The sequence below is a fragment of the Molothrus ater genome, chromosome 4 (assembly GCF_012460135.2).
Source record: "Molothrus ater isolate BHLD 08-10-18 breed brown headed cowbird chromosome 4, BPBGC_Mater_1.1, whole genome shotgun sequence".
NCBI lineage: Eukaryota > Metazoa > Chordata > Aves > Passeriformes > Icteridae > Molothrus > Molothrus ater.
In genome coordinates this window covers 54,008,003-54,030,167 of record NC_050481.2, presented here as the reverse complement: position 1 = coordinate 54,030,167, position 22,165 = coordinate 54,008,003, and the positions used below count along the sequence as shown (strand labels likewise).

Here is a 22,165-nt window from a genome sequence, read left to right as displayed (position 1 = left end):
AAACTTAGGGTTTTAGTCTCTTGTAGGTTAGCATGCTTGTAGCACTTTCACATGGTAATTCCTACCAGACCAAGAACCCTGAGATTGGCTCAGCTGGTCAGAGCATGGTGCTGAAAACAGCAAGGTGGTGGGGTCAGTCCCTGAGCATGCTTGTCTTTACTTGAGTTGGACTTATGACCCTTGTGGGTCACTTCTTACTCAGAATATTCTGTGACTCTGAAGACTTTGACTGAGTTCAGGACTACCTAAGTATTGCAATTTTCTTTAAATATTTTGGGGTCAGCTCAAATAATAAAGGGTGTTGAGGGATAACGCTATGCTCCAGGAAGATGGCCATGCTTGGCAGAGATTCAGGACTTCCTTAGAGCAGCTGTACCTTCTTGGGTAAGAAAAATAGAGGTAGGAAATTAGAAGCTAACATTGAGAATGTCCCTTAATTTAAGGGAAGGGACAGGAAGGCTTGGTAAAGAGTAATTTCAATTCTGTCCTGAACTGGGACAATGGAAAAAGAATATGAGAAGCTTTGTTCCTATTTCAGTAAATATTCATGACCTGTGGTTCAGAAGGGACTAGATCTATTGTTTCTACCCACAGCACACAGCAGAAATATGTATCTGTCAATATATATTCTTGTAAAGGAGATGGACTGTCATTAAGAAGGGAAAGCTGTGAAATGTGAACTACAATAACTCAGGATCAGCCTGCTATTTAATCATTCTTAGAGCACTGTATGGGAAGTGCTGAATGAAGAAACAGCTCCTGCTTCTCTGACAGCTGCCTTAGTTCAGCATCCTGGAATTGCCTGTGGGACTGTCAGGATGTCCTACCACTCTTCAGTTTCAGCAGCACTCGTGGAACCCAGTCTGATAAGAGCTCTGAACTTTCTGCATGGGTAGGAGTTAGATAAAAAGACACTCCCTATCCTGAATTGTCTTAGTGGAGTAGGAACCTGCTGCTTATACTTGTATAAAATCTGTTTACTTGCATGTCAGACTGCTAGCATGCTTTGGTAGGTGAAATCACAATGAAAGATAAACTCTTTCTTCCAATGCCAGGAGAGAAATCCTGTTTTATCTGGGTTTTTTATTTTGGATCAGAAAACGAAGACCAGGGAAACAGCATGTGTATACTGTTCCTGTAGTAGGAATCTAGACGAACTGTGGTCACTCTTTGAAAAAAAACAAAGAAAAACAAAAACTCAAAAAACCCCAAAATAACCAAAACAACAATAACAACAACCCCCCAAAATCCTGAAACTTAAGGATGACAGGTCCCTTTTGGGTGAATGGAAATAGCTCTATAGAGAGACCATAGAAACTTCAAGCAAAGAGGCTGTAAAAAGTCTGCAGGTGAGTATGAAACTTGAAATTCAGTTGCTGAACCACCAGCCAGATCTCTCTTTCAAGACATGCATGTGTTCTGGGGCATGGAGGGAGAATATAAATCTTGCCTTACTGGATCAGAGCACATCCCTGTCTGTGCCCAGTCTGCCAGCAGCAGCAGGAGTTAGTGCTTACAGGAAGCAGGTGGATCTGGTTGTGTTTCACAGTCCAGTGTGGTTGTACTCTGCCAGCATCCACACTTGTACCAAGTGTTGTTAAAGGCTGCATTCCTGACTCTTGTCTTTTAGTGACATTTTGTAGATGTGTTCATTGGTTTGATAACCTCAGAATGTGCAAATGTTCTTTTTCTTCAGTAATCTGTGGCAGAAAGTTCAAGAGGTTTCCTGTTCCCTGTGTAGTAAATGTTTGCTGGATTTGTTTTGAATGATGTAACAATTTCTGTGAGGGATTCCTACTTCCAGTTTTGCAGTATTTAGTGAGCAACAGTTCTGCATTCACTTAGCCATCAACATCTTAATTTCTTCTCTCCTGACTGGAAAAAGCACAGTATTCCCCATTTCTTCTCATAAGTTCAGCATTCCTTGGTGATTTTAGTTGCTCTTTCTGTCACTTCTCTTGTTTTTTCTCCCCGACTTTTTTAGATAGGGAGACCAGAACTGCATCCAGTATTACGGAATTAGGTGAACAAAGGATTCACACTGGCAAAATAATACCAGATAGTTGTTCTCAGCCCTGTTTTCTGATGGTGTCCAGCATTGTGTGTCCAGCTGCCACTGCACATCAAGGTGGTGCTTTCAGACAACTGTCATTGGCAACCCTACGATCCCAAGTTGTAACTTCTGTCTCCAGTTGAAGCCAGACAGTACATGAGTACTAAGAATGATGTTAAGGCATTTTAATCTTCCAGTACCACCTGTTGAGAAAATTTAGTTAAAAAAGGAAAGAAATGGTGAGAAATGTCCTTGGAGCCCTATTTGGAAGTGACAAGGAATAATGCTTCTCTAAAAGAGGAATTGAAACCTTTAAATATTTCTGTAACAGACAGAGTAATGTGTTACTGAAATGATTCTTGATGTAACAGGATTTTGAGAAAAAATTCTGCTGCATTTGCCTTCCACATCATGGACTTAGGAAATGTGAAAAAAAGTCAGTCAAGATATCTTTTACAGGGTTGTTCATTTTTTCAAATAAAACCCATGGTTTTATTTACCATGATTCAAAGTATATCCATTCCATGCCAACAAAAAATGCTATCAGCCCATAGGAATGGTGTCATGCTTCAAAATAGTATACAACAGTTCCTATAGAACCCCTCTTTTGAAGTTGGGCTAGTAATTCAGAAGCTGTGAATGTTTCTGATGGAAGTTTAATTTGGGCATCTTGAGTTTGGAGAGGTCTGTAGTTACTACCCATGTCACACACTTCCCTTGCCAGCTGTTTTCAGAGCTTTTTACATGATCATACCAGAATGAAGAGTCCACATGAAAATGCAGCTTTGTTTTTTAACATCTAATATGGACAACTCATGCTAATTGAAGTTTATCTGCCACTTTGAAGAGTGAAGGTTAAGGTTACTTACCAATATATCCATAAAGCTTAATGAAAGGGAAATATAATCTAGTTATTAGAATTTTTTGTCCCATTTTTTTCTGTGTTTAACCTATACACAATTTTCGTATGGGTTGCTAGGTGGTGAAATTGTTCAGAGAGGCTTCTGTTGCTATAAAAAATTGTTTGTGTATTTTCTGTGTATCTACCTATGTATACTAATTTAGTAGTATTTAGAGGAAGATACTAGATGACCTTTGAGGTCCCTTCCAGTGCAAGTCATTCTGTGATTCCATTATTCTAATTTGTAAGGCTGTCACTTCAGCTTCTCTCCTGTGTCTCTGCACAAACGCTGCAATACAGGTTTGTGTTTTCCATCATTGTGTGGAGGGTGAAGAACTCTAAAAAGAAAAAAAAACTTGAGCAGATGAAAATCATAACTAATGAAAAGCATTCCACTTCACCCTGTAGCTGTTTTAGACATCTTGCCTTAATAAGAGATCTGTTTTAAAGCAGCTGCTTCCAGTTGCTGTAGTTTTTTTTTTGATAATGCCTATTGAATAACATTAAAACTTTGAAAGTTGAACTAAAATAAAACTCAAACATAAGGTTGGAGAGGTGACAGTGTTGTAGGTGAGAGTTATGGTGTTCTCACAAATACTAGTTTTCTAGTAGTTTTTCTGAAATGTGAAGGGGGTTTCTCTAGGTCATTTTTAGAGGAAAACATAAGGAAATGTGTTTTTGAAATAACAGGCGTTGTTACTGAGTTGGTTTTTAGGTCTGTGACTTGACAAACATCTCTACAGATCAGATTTTAAACTTTTCTTTCTCTCTAAGGCCACTCCATGCCCAAAAGAACCAAATAAAGAAATGATTAATGATGGAGCTTCTTGGACAATCATTAGCACAGACAAAGCAGAATACACATTTTATGAGGGGATGGGTCCAGTCCATGCTCCAGTGACACCTGTGCCTGTTGTGGAAAGTCTTCAAGTAAGTTAGTAGTTTGTTTTAATAAACTGGTTTTCTGTGAGATTATTTTTGTCTTACTCATGTAACCTTCATGGTATCCTTGTGAAATACTGTAGGAAAACAGTCTTAATAGCTTTATAAATAATAAAATTACTTTGTTGTAATAATTTTTCTTTCTTACATTTCAGAATACATGAGCCTATCCATCATAGGAATAATACTAATATTGTTGTATACAATTAGAATTTTATTTCTGAAACTACCATGGTAGTGATATCCTTAGGACTTCTGTTTGATTATTTAGAAATTGTTTTTGACTCTTGCCAATTACAGATCAAAGAGAACCTTACTAAAAAAAAAAAAAACCCCAGCATTTGGCAGAGGAAAAACTTAAAGCTCCCCTAACACCCCTCTGAAAGATTTTGTTCTCTGTTTTCAAAGCCTTCTTGACATCTATTCTAAACAGCTATTATCAAAACTTGGAAATTCCTTCATAGGATCAAATTAATTGGCAGTATCTTTTAGATGTGTTACTACTTTATACTTCAGTTGTGTAGATTGTGTTTTGGTTTTGTCCAGCTGATAAAAACAGCACTGTAAGTTCTTATCTGCATGTAAAGGTTTTGTTTGTGAGTTTTTTTGGTTGGTGGAGTTTTTTTTGTTTGTTGGGTTTTTTCTGAGGGGAGAGTGTTTATTTTTAGTAATACATATTTGGGGGGGATTTTCTTGTTCTTTTTCTGTTTGCTCCATTTCCAGTTGAATGGTGGTGGGGATGTAGCAATGTTGGAACTTACGGGACAGAACTTCACTCCAAATTTACGTGTCTGGTTTGGGGATGTGGAAGCTGAAACCATGTACAGGTACAATATTTTCTATTTACTTCTGTGGTGTTTATGTTTTACTGGGTGCTTTGAAGAGTGTATACTTGTGTACACACTCAAGTGTACACGTTTCTGCACTGCAGAAAGGGGTCTGGGAGTGCTGGTTGCCAGAGGCTCAGGATGAGTTAGCAATGTGCCCTGGCAGCATGGAGGCCAAAGTGCATCCAGCTGGTCAGAAGATGTGTCTGTGCCACTGCAGTCAGCACTGGTGCAGCCTCACCACCAGCACTGCCTGCAGTTCGGGGCTCCCCATTAAGAAGGATGTTCAGAACATGTCCAGAGATGGTGAAGGGCTCGAAAGCCCAAGGAGTTGCAGCTGAGGACTTTGGGCTTGTCTGGTTTAGGGAAAAGGAGGCTGAGAGGTGAGCTCATTGCTCTCTGCAGCTTCCTGAGGAGGGGAGGTAGAGAGGGAGCTGCTGAGCTTTGCTTCCTGCTGTCATGTGCCAGGATACCTGGGAATGGTTTAAAGCTGCCCCAGGGAAGATTTAGACTGGACATTGGGCAGCATTTCTTTACTGACAAGGTAGTCAGACACTAAACAGGCTTCCTGGAAAGGCAGTTGATGCCTCAAGCCTCTTTGTTTAACTACATAAAGGGAATTGGGCTTTAATAATTGGATTGTAACTTGTGGTCAGCCCTGAAGTGGTCGGTGTGTGCACTAGTTGAATATTGTAGGTCCCCTTCTCTTGTGTTGTATTGGTAACAGAACTATTCTATTGAATGCTTTCAACTTAAGGACATTGTACTCAGCTGACTCTCCTGTTTTTCAGATGTGCAGAGAGCATGCTTTGTGTTGTTCCAGACATTTCTGCGTTTCGAGAGGGCTGGAGGTGGGTCCGACAGCCAGTCCAGGTTCCAGTAACTTTGGTCCGTAACGATGGCATCATTTACTCCACCAGCCTTACCTTTACATACACACCGGAGCCAGGGCCACGGCCACACTGCAGTGCTGCTGGAGCAATCCTCAGAGCCAACTCAAGCCTCATGGCCTCCAGTGAAACAAACACAAACAGTGAGGGAAGTTACACAAGCGTCAGCACAAACCCCACCAATGTCACATCATCTACGGCAACTGTAGTTTCCTAACTACTGTTGTTTGTCTGGACTTTCATTGACTTTTTGTGCTACATTCAAGAGAACTGAACAATTTTTGTGGTTTCATGGGAAAACACTTTTCCATTTTAGGTGATATGATTTCAACCTTGTTACCTGCAAGTGCTGATCTTAAAAACAGAAGCCACAATAAAAAAAGAAAAAACCAACATCCGAAACATAAGAACTTTATTGAAAATCTATTTTTCAGCTGTGGTTTTTTTTAGTGGGCAAGAAACAAAAATGTGGCTGGGATACATGTTGAGCAAACTAGAAAACATGAACACAACATAGTTTTTATGGACCAAGGAACTTGTATAAGCTTTAGTATAAAAGGTACATTTTCACCATACCTTTTTTGTATCACAACATATAGTACACTTTTGTTACCAAATAGTTTATATTTTTTTTTCCTCTGAGCTTTTGCTCTGAAGTATATTCAGGTTCCAAGCCTGACCATGCTTGTATAATCTAATTACCATACTCTTCCAGTTTTAAAAAAAAATATATATTTTTGGTCTGTGGCTGGAACTGTTCCTTTTTTTAAACTGAAGTCTTGTGACTTTTTATGAACTGAAATTGTTTTTATTTCAGCAAGTAGAACCTTGTAAAGGCCAGCATATTTTTTTTAAGATTATATGAAGTCTGTGCAAAAGCTTTAAAAAATGCCTCTGCCTTGCCTGCAATACATGCAATGTATGTTAACTTTAGTGCTCTGTTTTCAGTCATTGTTAATAGTTATTTCTGTTTTTCTTTTTTAAATATGTATTTATAGTGATAATTCATGAGGTTCTAACATTACATGAGTTTTTTTTCCTAAAAGTGGCATCTCAAGCAGTCATATTAATGATTGTTCATGTCACAGGCATATGTTGGTGTTTTTGAAGGGTTGTTACTGGGTTACTCCCCCTCTTCCTTGCTCAGTCATATTACATCTGAAAATGTTTCAGGATCTGTTCAGGTTTTTCTAATCTTGTACATAATTTGTATTAAGTGTAAGTTAAATGTTTTATTTCAAAAGTGGAATGTTCCCAATAACTTCATTTGGCAGCATGTCTTCTGTCTTGTTGGCATGAAACTAAAGTACCATGAGAAGTATGTGCTACAAATGGGATTGGTAGGTGATGCCCTTCATCACTTGAGAATCACAACAAGCATGTTTTTCTTCATACTGTTCAGTAAATTAGGCCAGACTTTTGTGTAACACTTGTATTGAGAACGTGCTTTCATTGTGAAGTGATCATACAGTAATAACTAGAAGTAAATTTTATTACTTAGAAACGGGCAAATAGAAAATCATAAAAGCACTATGAAGATGTCAACTCCTCCCATCCTTGTTTCCTGTGGGTTTCCCTTTCCCTGCCAACAGCTTGTGCAACATTCAAGTCTTCTCTCCAGCATAAATTCAAGGCTCATTTGCACTTTGACTTTGTTGGTTGTTGCATTTGTTTTTCATTTTGACTTTACCATGTTTTGTCCCTCCTTGTAGACCTGCTTGCTTCATTTGTATTTGAACGTACCCCAGTAGTTCATTTGTAGTCACAGAGCTAGGCATAGACTTGTAGGACAAGTTCTGACAGTGTGATCTTCCTCTTTAAAAGCCAAAATTTCATGGTGTGTTCAGCCTTTTCTGTACCCTGAAGCAAAAGTCACAACTGCTGTGTAAATGTGAACCTGTGGTTTCCTACAGTGCATTGCTTACAAGCTTACCTGTTGACCATTTTCATAGGGTTTTTATTTCTGACCACTGATTGCAGTTTCAACACCCACCACCATTTTAAAGCATCGTCTCTGCACCATATTTGTGTACTCTGACGCTCCATTCTACCTGTTTGCTTTAGTGCTCTGTTGTGTGTGTGAAAACAATGTATTTAAAGGAAGAAATTGGTTATAAAACATATTTAGCAACTAGTAAAATCAGTGCCACTGTCCTCCTGAAATGTGCTTGTATTCTACCACAGGCCTTCACACTCGTTACTCTGTACTGCAGAACGTGTTCCTGTGACATAGTCGCAGTGCTGGTTCCTAGCACTAGTGAATGCTGCCTCACCTCATCTCCATTTCAGTGACCAAGGGCAGGATTCATTGTGGCCTTATCTCTGTTTTAAACTGTTTACTGGCATTTACTTGCAAATCTGTTTACCTTTGTGTGTGCAAAATTTTGGGTTATTGTGTCATGGCAGGAATCGTTTCACAGTGTTTTTGTTAGAAGCACATAAATATCTTACAGTACAGCTTAGTTCAAGAGCCACAGATTTTCATCACTAATTAGACTGAGAATTAAAATAAGCAAGATACATATATCAGATTTAGAGGGTATTCAAGAAACCATGATAGACACACAGCAGGCAAACCAGAACAAGCTTTTTAACCTTCAAAGACTATTTAAAATAGCTTTTCAGAACTTGACACGTGCTTTTATACTCATTATTTTAAATTTTTTTACATATAAATGCAATACTTTTTATATTCAGTTTCTTTACATGCGGTAATTTTGCCCAATAGATATAATGTCCCTTGACTTGTAAAGATTTATCCTAATATCTGCTGTTCTACGCACTACAGCCAAGTGGGTGAAAAAAGAGCCTATTCTGCTTACAATACCATTTTAAACCACATTTTTTCATTTGGCTTGTGGCTCTCTTGTTGCCAGTAGTTATTCTGTAGTACAGAAATGGTCTTCCAGGTCCTTACTGTTGTTAATACGTCCAGTTGTTCAGATATATTATCTTCCTGAACTTTTTTTCTGTGGGGTGATAATTGTTACATATATTGGCCTTGTGAGCTGTTAACAATTTTCATGATATTAACAATATCTCAAGATTTTGATAAAACTACTTATAAAATGTTTCACTATGAAACTCTTATAACTGTTCAAGTCTAGCTGTTAAGTCTGCTGTTAATTCTATATACATAGAAATTGAGTCTGTGTTCAGAATGTTGTTATAGTTCCAACTATAGGAAGAAGAAGCAAAGTGAGTGCTCTAATTTAGCTATGCCTTTTCTTGTTTTCTGTTGCTTGGAACTGTGTTTCAGAATTCAACACTAGAGTAGTCTTTAATAATCTGCTGCTGATGTTTTTCCTAATTATTTGCCCCAAGGGCATCCCACAACTATGTTAATAATGGTATTCTGTACTTGTTTTCATTGCACAGACTTAAAAAATCAGAATGGTTACCTGAAAAGACATTAACTCAAGACATAAATTGATGAATTCCCCATATAGAAAATATTAATGCCTAGTGAATTAAATTATCTATTGGAAGTAAGCTACCCACTTGTGGATTAAATGACTCCATAGAGATGTCCATCTTGAAACTAAGATGCTCTTCAATTATTAACCATATTATTTACTTTCTTTCAAAAGCAGCTGTGTTTATGAGTACTGAACAAATGTGTATACTTTCCTGTGCCAGACTTATGACTTTGTTTTCAAGCACTGTACTGTGGGATTGAGTGGCAGCTTTGTTAGAAAAAGAAGTATATTAGGGTTTCTACTTAACCCTTTTAGGACTGAACAATTTCTTCCCTTTAGAAGCTGTAAAATAAATGAGCTGTTCTAACTTCGTAAACATTCTGTCTGTGTTCAGCACTGCATTTGCCCCATCTGGAGGTGCTATGCTAATGTCATTTTTAAAAATCCTGTAGCATGTGTATACATTCAGTCTTAAAAGGGTTATTTTTACAAACTGTGCACCTGTAAAGTTTCTTAGCAATAAAGGTAGAAAAACGAGCAAGTTTTTACCATAATTTTGTAGAATTAATTGCTCAGTTCCATATTTCATCAAGAAAATCCCTGCAATATGGGCAGTTTTGAGGATTAAATAAAAGTGAAATGTAAACCACATAAAAGTGTTCTTGTCAAGTGTACTCTGTGTGTGTATGTGCATAAACTGTCGGGTTTCATTTCTTCTACAAGGCTAAAGATAAAATGCCATGTTACTGTTGCTGTGACAAACACAACTGAACATCTGTATGATGATACAAAAGTACTTATGGTTTGAACAGGTGTTGAAACTTGCCACATTTAGTTGTTGTTTTTTTTTTTAATGTTGACCAAGCAATATGGGTTTGGTTTTTGTTTGTTTCATTTGTTTTGGGTTTTTTTTTTCCCCCCAAATGAACAGTGAGGCCATCTATGGAACCAGAACAGCACAAAAGAAGACCAGCCCTGGGAGTGAAAATCATCAGTACTTGTGAGGCTGTGCGCACTGGACTCCACTTAAATGGGATATGGAATGTCCACCCAAAAATCTAAATCGGTTTCATTTTTGCTTGTATTATTGCTGAAGTTAGATAAGAAACTGTTTTTTAATAATGTGTAAAAAAAAGTTTCACTTTTTTATATAATTTATTAAATAAGAAAAAATGAACTGTGTTTAATTGTTTAACTTTAGCAACTTCATTTTTGCAACTAGTACACCTGACTCCTTTTAATCTTATTCTTAGTTGCAGAATGTCTGACATTTCGTTCAGTTGGTTGATAGCTAGAGCCAGAAATTCAGCAAATTAACTTATTTCTTGTTTGGACAGAATAGTAGTGCTGTCAGGCACAGCTAGAAATTATGCACTCTCAGTTTGCAAGCACAAGTGACACAGTCACTTCAAGAAAGTTTTTTAGATGGGAAGTGGACATGGCAGAGAGAGAATATAGAATAGCAGAAGCCTGCAAGTACTAACTAGTGTTGTTTTAAACTAATTGAAGAACTACAAGTTTACCTGTAAGAGTGAGAAGGGGTTAAAAGTGGTTCTTCAATAGGAGAGCCAAGAACAATGACAAAAACGACAAAAAAATCACTGGCTTTAAAGAAGGATTACAGATGCTTTTATTGAGACATCTGCAAGGTGTTTGCCATTAAGATGCATAAAATAGAGACTCAACAGTTGTAGACCTTCTGTTTTTTGAAACAGAGACATTATGGACATTATTCTCAAAATTATTTCCAAGACCCTTCAGTCTTTTTCTGAAATGGTAAGTTCTTCTGGAACAGAGTAGAAATTAGATCTGAGGTTTTTGCAAAGAGAATGGTCACTTGCTAAACTTTAATGTTGGTGTCATTGGGAGAAACTGCATGGGATGGTCTTAGATGAACAACTATGGATAGAAAAAAAATCTCTTCAGCCAAGCCTTGGCAATTAGCTAAATCAGTAATCTCAATAATAGATCCTAGTAGGATTCAGAGAAGATTAAAAGGAGAGTGGTGTGAGGGCTAGAGGAAATGATTCATTTAGTGTTCACAGGTAATATGTCCCATTTCAGAACATTCAGAGCTACTGAACTTGGTCGAGTCGTTGGCTTTTCATGGTGCACAGTTAAGATTGGAGTTGCATGCTCCTGAGCAGGGTGGAAAAAACTGAGTGTCTCTGTAAAGGGTATTTTTTTCTGATATCCAGTAGTACAAGCTGAGTGTTAGATCAAAAGCATGAGGAGTTACAGCCTATATTACTTAAAAATACTTCTGTTTTGAATGTAGACTTTAATGACCTATGCTAAAGTGAGAGAAGTTGAGAAGTCTTGATTCTTTGTAGGAGCAAACTTGCAAGTTAACTAGTGTCTGAGAAAGATCTGATTAAATCTTTTGAATTTGACATCTTTCAGGTTCTGCTACTTCGAGTATGGAAAGGGATGGTTAAAAGTTGGATATTGTCTGTTCTGTGTGCTCGTGCCTTTGTATTCTAGTCTCAGTTCCCTTATTTTTCATGTGTACTTTTCCACATCCTTAATTATGTTTCAATTTTTCTCAGAATGTGTAAATCTTGCTGCATAATTTAGGAGAGGAGTTGGTTTTAAGTAAGGTGAACTCCAGCTTTTGAGACTACACGCTGCCATCTCTTGCTGCTGTTTCTACTGCTGGACTGTGGTGTGTGGAGAAAGAAATGTTTGGTTTTTAAGCTGGTTGTAGATACGTGGAGAGGAAGGATCTCCAGACCTGGCCCTAAAGATCTACAGGTTTTTAGTTGAGGGGGGCACAGTTTAGAACCATGTAAAGTTGTAAATTCTTTTAATTTAGAAACCCTTTACTTTTTATTTATCTTTTAATTGTATTTTCTGTCATGTTGCCCCCTCATCTATGTTCACTTAAACCTTCAGTCTTCTCTCTTGTTCTGTTCACTGGTAAAAGTTTATTTCCACTTCTGCGAATCCCAGTGGGTGTGTTCACAGGCAGCTGGGGCCCTGTGCTATTGCAGCTACTTCTGTGCCCAACCTCCATTTCATCTTTCTGCTTTAGCTTCTCCTGAGTGACTTGACCTGGAAACCTTTGGCATTTACAACTAACAGCAGCTGCATTCATATGATCACTGCTATACCGGTACATGACAACATTTAAGTAAATTGCCACCTATTGGCCATCAAAATAAGGATTTTGATACAGAAGCTGCAGACCATATGATCAGAATCCTTCCAAGAGCTTCATAGTTCTGTTTGGAGAATAACCTCACCAGTTACATAAAACATAGAAGCACAGATCTATACATACTGTTTTCTGTCTTGAAATTACCAGTTTTAATAGCTAGCTCGTGACAAACAAAAGCTTAGTTCTTAAAATCTCCAAGGGAGTTTTGGAGACTTGTTTTTTGTTTTTTTTTAATGAGACAGTTTGTTCTAGTGTTTCTTCTTGATTTTGATAATTCTAATAAAATTGTACATGATCTGTTAAAATCCAGCCAAGGTATCTGCTGTGAAATGGGATGTGATCCTGAGATCCACGTTGGTGGTGTCACTATGCATATAAAATGTGACAGCAGTGCCTTCCAACTTCAGTGGTCTCTGTCCAAGTATCTGTATGATACTTCTGTATGTGCAGCGTAATTGCAGAGTTTAGTTCAGGGCTAAATACTTCCGTATCTGCATAAGCTTGTCTTGTGCAACACCATGTAGATACACAACATACAAAAAACCAGACACAAAATAGTTGGTTTGTATCTTGTTAGCCCTATTTTACTTTGTTGCTGTTTGTTCTCTCTTAGGTGTGCTTCAAACTCCATTTTAGTTCTTTCACTGCCAACAGTTTTTCTTTGTGGAAATTGGGAAGGGCAGTGGAAGATTCATAGTGATTGAATTTACTGCCTTAAAAAATGTGATTGGAACTTTTCCAAAAAGGTGAGCGACTTAGATTTTAACACGAAGGAAATCATTAGGTTAGGAAGTAGCATGTCTGATTTTTAGTGTCCTCATCTTAGGCCTAAGGCAAAGTGTTTCTATGCTTTGCCTTTGAAAGAAAGAATTTTAAATTTCTTGCACTGTTTAGCGTAGTTCTGGGCAATTCCTTGTTTGCCAGAATGAGAAAAGCATTTCAGTGTACAGACAGAGCAACTGCAGAGTTGCATCTTGGTGTCAGTGCAGTTTCTAACACAGCACCTGCTGCTTTTAGGAGAGGAAGTGAGTGGTCCTGTTGTTCTTTACCCTGGTTCTGCTTTCTTAGGAGCTGCAGCCTGGTCATTTCCAGCATTGTGGTGAGCTGTGATTGCTGAGGTGGCACAGGCTGGCAGTCTGCAGGAATGCACAGCAGGATGCCTTATGAAACCATAAACAGAAAAGGTGTTAAATCTTGTATTGACCAAATAGCACAACATTCTCAGCAAAGGAGAGGTTTGGTTTAATTTTCTGCGTGAAAATGTCTTGTGGCTCTGCTGTGGAGATTACTCACCAGTTACTACAAATTTCAGAAGAGAAATCTGAGAAAATTAAACTTCTTGAAGGACCTGACATGTATTAATCTTTCTTTGGGGTTTTGGAGCTTCCTTTTGAGTCCTGCTGCTGCTCCATTCTGCTTTTTGTTAAAAAAGGGGGGAAATGGTAAAAAAAAAAAAATGTCTGGTCAAGATAGTTATTTCGGATGCAAAACTGGGATGCATCTTACTGAAATAATATTTCTCTAGGGATTTCCCTTGTTTTTTCAATAAAGAATAGTTCATAGATGTTGATAAAGCATCAGACCAGAGAGGATGTAAAGTCTGTCTTCCATCTTAACCATTTAGTGAGTCCATCTTGCCTGGAATGGAGCCAACTGAGGTTTAAATCCCTTTTCTGAGGCAGAAAAGACTAAAATCTGATTCTCACCTTAAATCAGAATTTCTGTCTTGGGTAATAAGAGCTTTCTTCCTGCCAAAAAAAAAATAAATACTAACTCTGACTGGCTTACCTCTATCAAAAAATTTTCTATTGGGTAGTTTAATAGGAAAGCTCCTGAAGAACTCTCACTTCACCTAATTTCCCAGCTGAAGTTGAACTGTGAAGTTATTCAAGGAATGAATTACATTCCTGAGATGGAGAAATATGAATTATTTAGTGTGCACAAATGAAAAGTCATGTTAACAGAGGATGCTGAAGAACCATTACCTTTAGCACTTGCAAGTCCTCAATAAGGATCTGGACGTGGCAGACCTTAAGCAAAAATGCAAGGGTTAAGAGTGTATTTGTGTCTAAGGGAAAATGGGGACTGATGAGCTTCAGGCTGTAGCTGCTGCCTGGAAAAGCCCTGCTCTGGGAACTGTGGCATGAGGAATATGCCAGTGGTGTGCTGGGTTTCTGCTTGGTAAGGCACCTCAGTCAGTCACCCTGGTCATGACCTGAGCTCTTGAATGGAGACATGCAGGAATCTCAGCTTGGAGGCAGAGCTAAAAGTTCATTAGAAAAGTGAAAGAACTGTTTCCTTGTAAATGATCCAAATGCTCCACTGCCTTGCTACAGCACTAAACCTATTCTGCTTGCTCAAAATGACATGAAAAATAATAATGAAAACACCCGAACTTTGACTGATCCAATGGACTCTGTTTCTGTGGCCATCCATCCCCACCCTCACCACAGATGGGTGTTTGGGGTCAAAATTAAGTCCTGATAGGACACACTCAGAGTTGGATTCTGGGCAGATGTATTTGTGACTAGTGTGGACAAACACTTGCAAACAAATGCACAATTTCTTCTTGGACACCCAGAGAAAAGGGCAGTTGTGTTTCATGGATGTAGTAGTTTACACTTGTGTTAGAATCTGCAAATGTAAGCCCAAGATTGTTTGCAGAGCTGCTGTTTGGGAACAAGCAGGGTTACATGGCACTGACCTAGTCTGAGTTTGAAGTAGAAGTAGCTAATAAATGTGTAAAAGGTTTCCAGATCATCATCAGTACCTCAGGTATCTGCACCTCTATTTACACCATTTCTTGCAAGATAGAGCTGTTCCTTTCTGAACATATCTGCTGCAGGTGTAAACTACCTCATCCACTCACCCACACCTAAAGACTTCAAATGTCTGCATTTTAGGCTAATTTCCTCTCCAACACAGATGCTATCTATGTACTCAGTGGCCTCCTGCTTCATCAGGTGCTAAAAATTTTAATCCCCTCTTGCCTTGCTGCCCAAACCTTCACCCTCCTTAATGATGCATAAGTATGTGCTGTCACTCCTTCCTTGAAATTTATTGCAGAGAGAGAAATCTGGAAAATGTATTTGTCTCCCCTTATTTTCAGTGTCTCCCATGGACTGCTCCTACCAGGTAATTGGTCATCACATCTTACTTCACCCCACAGAAAGAGCTGAAGGGTCCAAATGCAAGAAACCAAAAAGTGCAAGATGGTCCAACAATTGTGAATGGTAAGTTGTCAGGGCATACGTGGAAATCCTGACATATTAATAAAATTAACCTTTTAAATTTGATGAAGCTGAACACAATGCATCAGGAGAAGCAATCAAAAATTGCTTTAGTTTCCTGGATACGAAGAAACAGTAATTTTGTTGGTGATCTGTGTGTGAGATACTCCCCAAGGAAAAGGGGAATTGCTGGAATTAGAGCTCAGTTGTAAGAGGTGAAAGAGGAAGATTCATGTTAAAGCTGTGAAACAAAGTAGAAGGACATCAAGCCAGATGTGAAAATTTGCAGTATTAAAAATGGAAATTCAAAAAAAAAGGTGGTGTAAATTTACTTGATGTTGTAAGTAAAAAGCAGGTGTTCCCAAGTGTCCCTCCTTCAAAGCCCTCCCGCCTGATACCCACGATAGCTGCTCACACAGGTGGGGAGACTCTCACAGACACAGCAAAGTGCTCAAAAGCACTTGCACAAATAACCTTCCTCCTGAGAGGACCAAGGACAAATGTAAGCAAATAACAATTCTTGGCACACAAGGAGAGCCTGAAGTTGCACAGATGGCTACATTTGAGCCCACAAGCACATGGAAATAATATCAAAGTCTTCAGTTTGTTTTATGTGTTCGTAGATTAGAAAACATTATTCAAACTACATTTGGAGGAAGCACAGGCACAACATGAATCAGTTATAAAGTTGCATTTTGGTAGGTTTATATTAATTTAGAAATGTTACTTTTGGTACAGTTAGGAGAATAATTGAACCCTCGAGGCACTGCAGCCTAAGCAGACACATGGGTTTGAAAATTATTATCTAGCAAAGCCAGGTGGTAGCACCGAGATGCACCACAGGCTGCTGCTGTCAGTCCTCAAAATGAGGACACAGGAGGTCTGTGGTGAAAAAGAGCTTTAGAAAAGTGAGCTGGGGTGAGGCAGGAGAGGCAATACCTGCTGCTTTCCAGTGAAATGCTGGTTAGTTACTGGTAACTGTTAAATGCAAACACCACAGTTTGGGGAGGGGTTTGGTTGTGGGGTTTTTTTGTTTCTTTTTAAAATAATCCTTTGCTTCATTAGATAGTTGTTTCTCTACTTACTGCAACTGGTTTTTAGGGTTTGTGAAGCCTTGGTCGCTCCTACTCTATCTGATGGAGTGTCATGTCCTGGAGGCTGCCTCTACCATGGCAGTGGCAGCAGAGGTGAGCTCTCTGTTGGCTGCTGGACAAGAAGTGGAGGAACAACTCCTGAATTAATTTCAGTGCCATACCTGTACTGTTCTTTTTCCTTTTTGCATGTGGCAGGACCATCTTTTGGGATGCCGACAGGAAAAACAACTCCAAAGACAGAGTGTCTTGGATGACATTGCCATCCTCATATTCCTTTTCAATAGCAGCAAGCCAGCCTCAGCAACACTGCCAGATGTCCCCCCAGGGATATGGGCTGAGATTTGAGCCAGGTGAGAGCAGGAGCATCTCTGGTTGCTCCACACCTACCTTCCTGAGGATCCTGAGGATCTCAGGTGTTAGAAGGACCATAGCAGGTTTCTAGGAGTCAATGCAAAGTTCCCAGCTGGCTGCAAAGTTCTCTCTTGGGCATTGTTATCTGTTTAAAAAGTTTCCCCTCTCGTTTCACCTCTGTGTGTCATTCTTCACTTGGTCAGGGATGAGGCCTCTTAGCAGTTGCTAAATATTCTCAGAACAAGGCCCTGAGCCAACATCCATTCAATAATAATTAAAGAATTGTCTCTGACAGCAAGCAAAGTGCATGAGTATCCTCCTTCCTGTGAATTTAGGTTCTGTACATGTGACTTTTCTTCATGCCTGTTTTGTAACTCTGGTGTTTGTATGACTTTCACAGGATACATGCAGTGATTTTTGTCTACTATTTTAAATCAGACTTTGTATATAAGTTGCATTTCTTCATTGTATCAGGAAATATTTTTTAAATTTTTAATAACTGTCAAAATAGCAGGACATCAATTAACTCATGTTTACCCCATAGGGGATGATTCCTACTTGATGTTTACTACCAGCTGATGCTAATGAATATGCTTTGTTCTTGTCTCACTTTACAGTGGAACAACTGACATCTTGCTAGCTCAAAATCAGCTTTTTGGACACAACTGGGAGTGGAAGCCAAGAAAACTCTTCATGAAATAGTTATCTGTGAAGATGCAGACAAATAGCTCCTAGCAGGGATGAATTGCTATTAGGCAGCAAAACAGGAGTTTTACAATTCATGAAGATTTCCTTTACAATTTTTTTCTTTAGGAGGTACCCAAGGCAGCCTAGCAAGCATTACAGAAGGAAAAAAATAAAAATGGCTAATTCTAGAAGCTGAGGTTTTTATACACATTGAGAGAGAAATTCTGGCATGTTAAAGGCACACATTACTGTGCTGTACTGGGAGAAGAGCTGGGTGCATGCTAGATGGATTGTGCATAAAGGCTGAGGCTGTTTAACTGAAATTAATAATGCATATAGAAAAAATGACTGGAAAACAGTGGCCAGAGGGTGAGCAAACTGCTGACCTACATGCACATCTGAGTGAAGTGATATTTGGTTGGTCTATGTTATATTTAAAGTGAAGAACAAAACATTTTACAGACAAATAAAACCCAACCAAAAGTCCAAACCTTCATTTTATACTCTCTACCACTCTGTCTCTGATGCTGTAATAAAAAGGCTACAGCCTCTGCTCTCACATAATCCTTTACCAAATTCAAAACCATTAGGTTTTATCTCTATATACTTTCCTTTTGAGGATAAGCATCTTTTACCACCAGAAACCCTCAGTTTAGCTCAACATCCATTTCAGTATTGACTGATCCTGAAGTTCTCTATTCCAGGTCAGAAGAGCACTGTGATGAGCCATGGTGGCTGTGCTGGGGTTGCATTGCCATGAGCCATGGTGGCTGTGCTGGGGTCACTGTGATGAGCCATGGTGGCTGTGCTAGGGTTGCATTTTCATGAGCCATGGTGGCTGTGCTGGGGTTCCATTTTCATGAGCCATGGTGGCTGTGCTGGGGTTGCATTGCCATGAGCCATGGTGGCTGTGCTGGGGTTGAGTTGTGATGAGCCATGGTGGCTATGCTGGGGTTGCATTGCCATGAGCCATGGTGGCTGTGCTAGGGTTGCATTGCCATGAGCCATGGTGGCTGTGCTAGGGTTGCATTGCCATGAGCCATGATGGCTGTGCTGGGGTTCCATTTTCATGAGCCATGGTGGCTGTGCTAGGGTTGCATTGCCATGAGCCATGGTGGCTGTGCTGGGGTTGCGCCATCCTTGAGCTCAGAGGCAGGAGGAACAGGAGGGGATGCAGGAGAAGGTGGGATCACAGACAGGCTGTCCACTTTGCCAAGAAGGGCTTGGTGGTATTGGAGAAGAGCCCATGACTTGTATAAGGGGTGTAAACATTTAGTGGCTGGAGTTCCAAATCCACACACAGCTTTCCATTAAGAGCATTAAGGTATTTTGTCTTGGCAATAGTGAAATACCTTTCCTTTGGCTCCTCACTAAGTCCTGTATTTAACAGTATTGTAAGGCATCAGTATTAAAGCATGCCCTAATAATAGAGGTTGCAAGTAACAGTGACAGAATTATCAAAGGAGGATCTGGGTGTAATTAATGCTCCACTTTTGTTTCTGAACTAGCACATCCTGCTGGTCAGAGAGCCGGTGTTCCAGAGCTGCTGTGTGAGCTCAGCCTTAGGAGTGTAGGGGGTTGCAGAGCTGCTGTGTTGTGGGCAGGATGTATTGCTTGGAGAAATGTGCTCCAGGAGTCTGTCAGCCAGAGATGATAGGAGAAATGAAGATGAGAGTGCTTTCTGGGAAAGTAAATCTGGGAAGGGAAATAAACCTATCAAAGAGAAAAAAATCATCTAGCAATTGGTGGTGCAGGGAAAGTAACCTAGAGACTGAAAAGCATGCAGGAGAAAAATCAGATGGTGTCATGCAGCTGAAAGAGATAAGAGAAAGACAGACAGAGGGGGGGGAAAGCCCTGGGAGTTGGGAGAAAGGGAAAGAAGATAAAAACTTCCGAGATTTATGGACGTTATGCACCTGGAAATTCATTGGTTTGCCATTTGTCTGCTACATCTGAAAAACAGTTTGATTTTAGCAGGATACTGCTTGAAGTAGGATGGGATTTTTCTCCACAACCCCTGTAAACTACTGCTAAAATGAGAAGATTTCATAGGCTGTTTTTATTTTGGTATGCCATATTCATTACAGAAGATACCTTTTCAGTGACATCAGCATCTGAATTAAAGGTACTGGGAGAATGTAATGATCTGTTAACAATGAAAGGGAAACATTTGGACCCAGGAACGACTTCTGCAATGCACAGATAGGAAAAATGGCATTAAGATGCAGAAGGGCTGAAATTTCCTGTGCTAGGAGACCAGGGCAGAAAAATACAAAATGACTGGATTGCTATGTTGCATTTTAAAAGCTAATTCCTAATTCTTGCTGGAATTTGGCACAAGGCTTGTGGCTTAGGGAGCTTGATCAAAAGAAATATTGTGTTGATATAACAAGAAAATAGGTGCAGAGGGGGCAATGGAGGGGACGAGTGACGCACACACAGATGGGCCTTGGAGAAATGACACATTTCAGCCCTTCCCTGATTGTCTCCCAGCCACCACTCCAACAGGATCTTCCCCTGCCTTCCTCGTTTCATCACCTCCAAATTGTGCTCCCTGACAGTTACAAGAAGGGAATCAATCAGAAACTCTGCTCCTCTCAGCTGCAGCTACTGGAGGCCGTGGGGGGCTGAGATCTGATTAAGGCATTGTTGAAAACAGCTTTTTGCTTTCATCTGAAACCACCATCCTCAGACTCAATCAGTGAGAGCAGGTGAACTGTGCATGTCCTGTTATGTCACTCAGGTGACATAACAGCTACTGGAGAAGCTGCATTTACAAAAAGGAATTTGCTTTTGAAAGAGCACACAGAGCTGTGGTATGGGCTGTCCTGCAATACATCACATAGACAGCAACAGTCACATCCAGTATATTATTAACATGTGGAGGCTTTTCTTGCTTAAACAACAATTTTTAAACTATTGCCTATAATCGATGCAGGCTTTCAAATGGTATAAAATACTTCACAAGTATGTTTGCTGCTGTCACTGTTCCACATAAATTCCAAAGCAGCTAAGCTTGTTCCTTCAGTTTCAGCACACAGGACGGGTTTGTAGAGGGTCTCAACACATATCTGTAAGTGAAGTAAGATTTTCATTTTATTGCTATGAATTAAATCCCATAATTTAATTTGTTGGGTATTTGAAAAGGTCAGATCGATGTCAGTGGTCTCAGCACTGTTCCAGGAGCAGTGCTACTTTATTAAGTAGGCAGGCAAAACGTTGTTTCTATGGATTGTGCCTAAATAGTGTTTAGAAATTTTTTCTTAATTTCCTGTCTGTGGACAAGCTGGATGGAAAAAAAAATAATAGCTGAAGTTGCATCCTAAGTTGTTAGGGTAAACCATTTCAGGCAATAACTGAGTGCAGAACATGGATCTGAGTCCTGGAACTCAGAGTATATTTCTAATTTAAAATCATTCTGTAAAGAGATCAGATTTTCCTGATTAAAAACCTTGAGAGGGCTTATATTTAATATCCACATCTACATTCCACTCTGTGCTCAAATTTAATCTCTGTCTAATAACAAGGGTTTACAATGATATTGATTCTGCTAGAAGATAGAAACATCTCCAACAGGATATTTTCACAAACCAAAATAAGTGATGTAACTTCTCCATCTGAGTTCCACAGAGCAAAGGACAGGACCTGAACACCCACACTCACCTGTGTGCTGCACAGGAAAGAGACTGGAATCTTGCTCAACAAAGCACCAATAATTACATCATTCAAAGCTGCTCTACTCCATGTTGAATCTGTTTATGTGTAGTTGGAGAAAAGAACTGCTCCAAAGTTTAGAAGAACTGTTTTCTGACCAAGCCTTTCAGCCTTTGCTCATTGTATCTGCCCTTTCTGCCATTCTGCACCCAGTGCCTTTATTTCCATGTTGGCAGTGCTGAGCCTGAAGTGGCTGTGAATGAATTTGTGAAATGTGACTGCTGTGGGCACCAGCCTGTGTCTCCAGTCCTGCCTCCTCTGTAAAACACCTCTTTGCTTTATCCCAAGCATTTATCCCTGTGCTTCCCACTGTGGAAATTTCCACACAGGCCTTTGTGGCTCATCTTAGACCCCATCACTTGCATATGTGGCTGCTTTCAGCACAGAAGAAAGCCATTTCTTTGTCCTTGTTCTATGGGGTTTATATAAGTGAAAAATACATTAAATTATGCTAATTTATGCTGTTGCCTGAGCGAAGAAAGCACTCCACCCACAAAGCCAAGGATATTTATTTTAAATTTATTTTTAAAAAAGAAATTATTTTACTTAAAAGCATTAATTTCACATGGACAAGCCCATTCTCACCACCCCAGAATTCCTGTGAGAGTGGCACCAAAATGATCTCAACATGTATTAGCTCAGCTAAAATAATGTGAAAAGGTACTACAAATATAACAGAAAGATTTTTGCTTATGAGGCATAGCTAGTGAAGTGAAGACTGCATTACATATATTCACGTTTGAGGAGAATTTATTTGCATCTTGGAAATATCTTGAGATACTCAGAGCTGCATCTGAAAACTGAGCAAAGCTGTTGATGTAGAGGACACCAATTTTTGCAGTGGAATTTATTACAAATAGAGCAACTTCTAAGGCTTTTCATAAAGTCCTTTATCTT

At 39.4% G+C, this 22,165-nt stretch overlaps 1 protein-coding gene across 3 annotated transcripts in view; it reads left to right on the top strand.

The window, feature by feature from the left end:
* The window catches only part of RBPJ (recombination signal binding protein for immunoglobulin kappa J region), a 57,585-nt gene extending 47,376 nt beyond the window's left edge, over nt 1–10,209 (top strand). For all 3 annotated transcript variants that reach the window (XM_036382532.2, XM_036382531.2, XM_054514718.1), the window contains exons 9-11: nt 3,729–3,884; nt 4,620–4,723; nt 5,515–10,209. In XM_036382532.2, the coding sequence (XP_036238425.1) occupies nt 3,729–3,884; nt 4,620–4,723; nt 5,515–5,830 (576 nt within the window). In that variant the 3' untranslated portion in view covers nt 5,831–10,209. The remainder of the gene's footprint in view (nt 1–3,728; nt 3,885–4,619; nt 4,724–5,514) is intronic.
* Nucleotides 10,210–22,165: the final 11,956 nt, after the last annotated feature.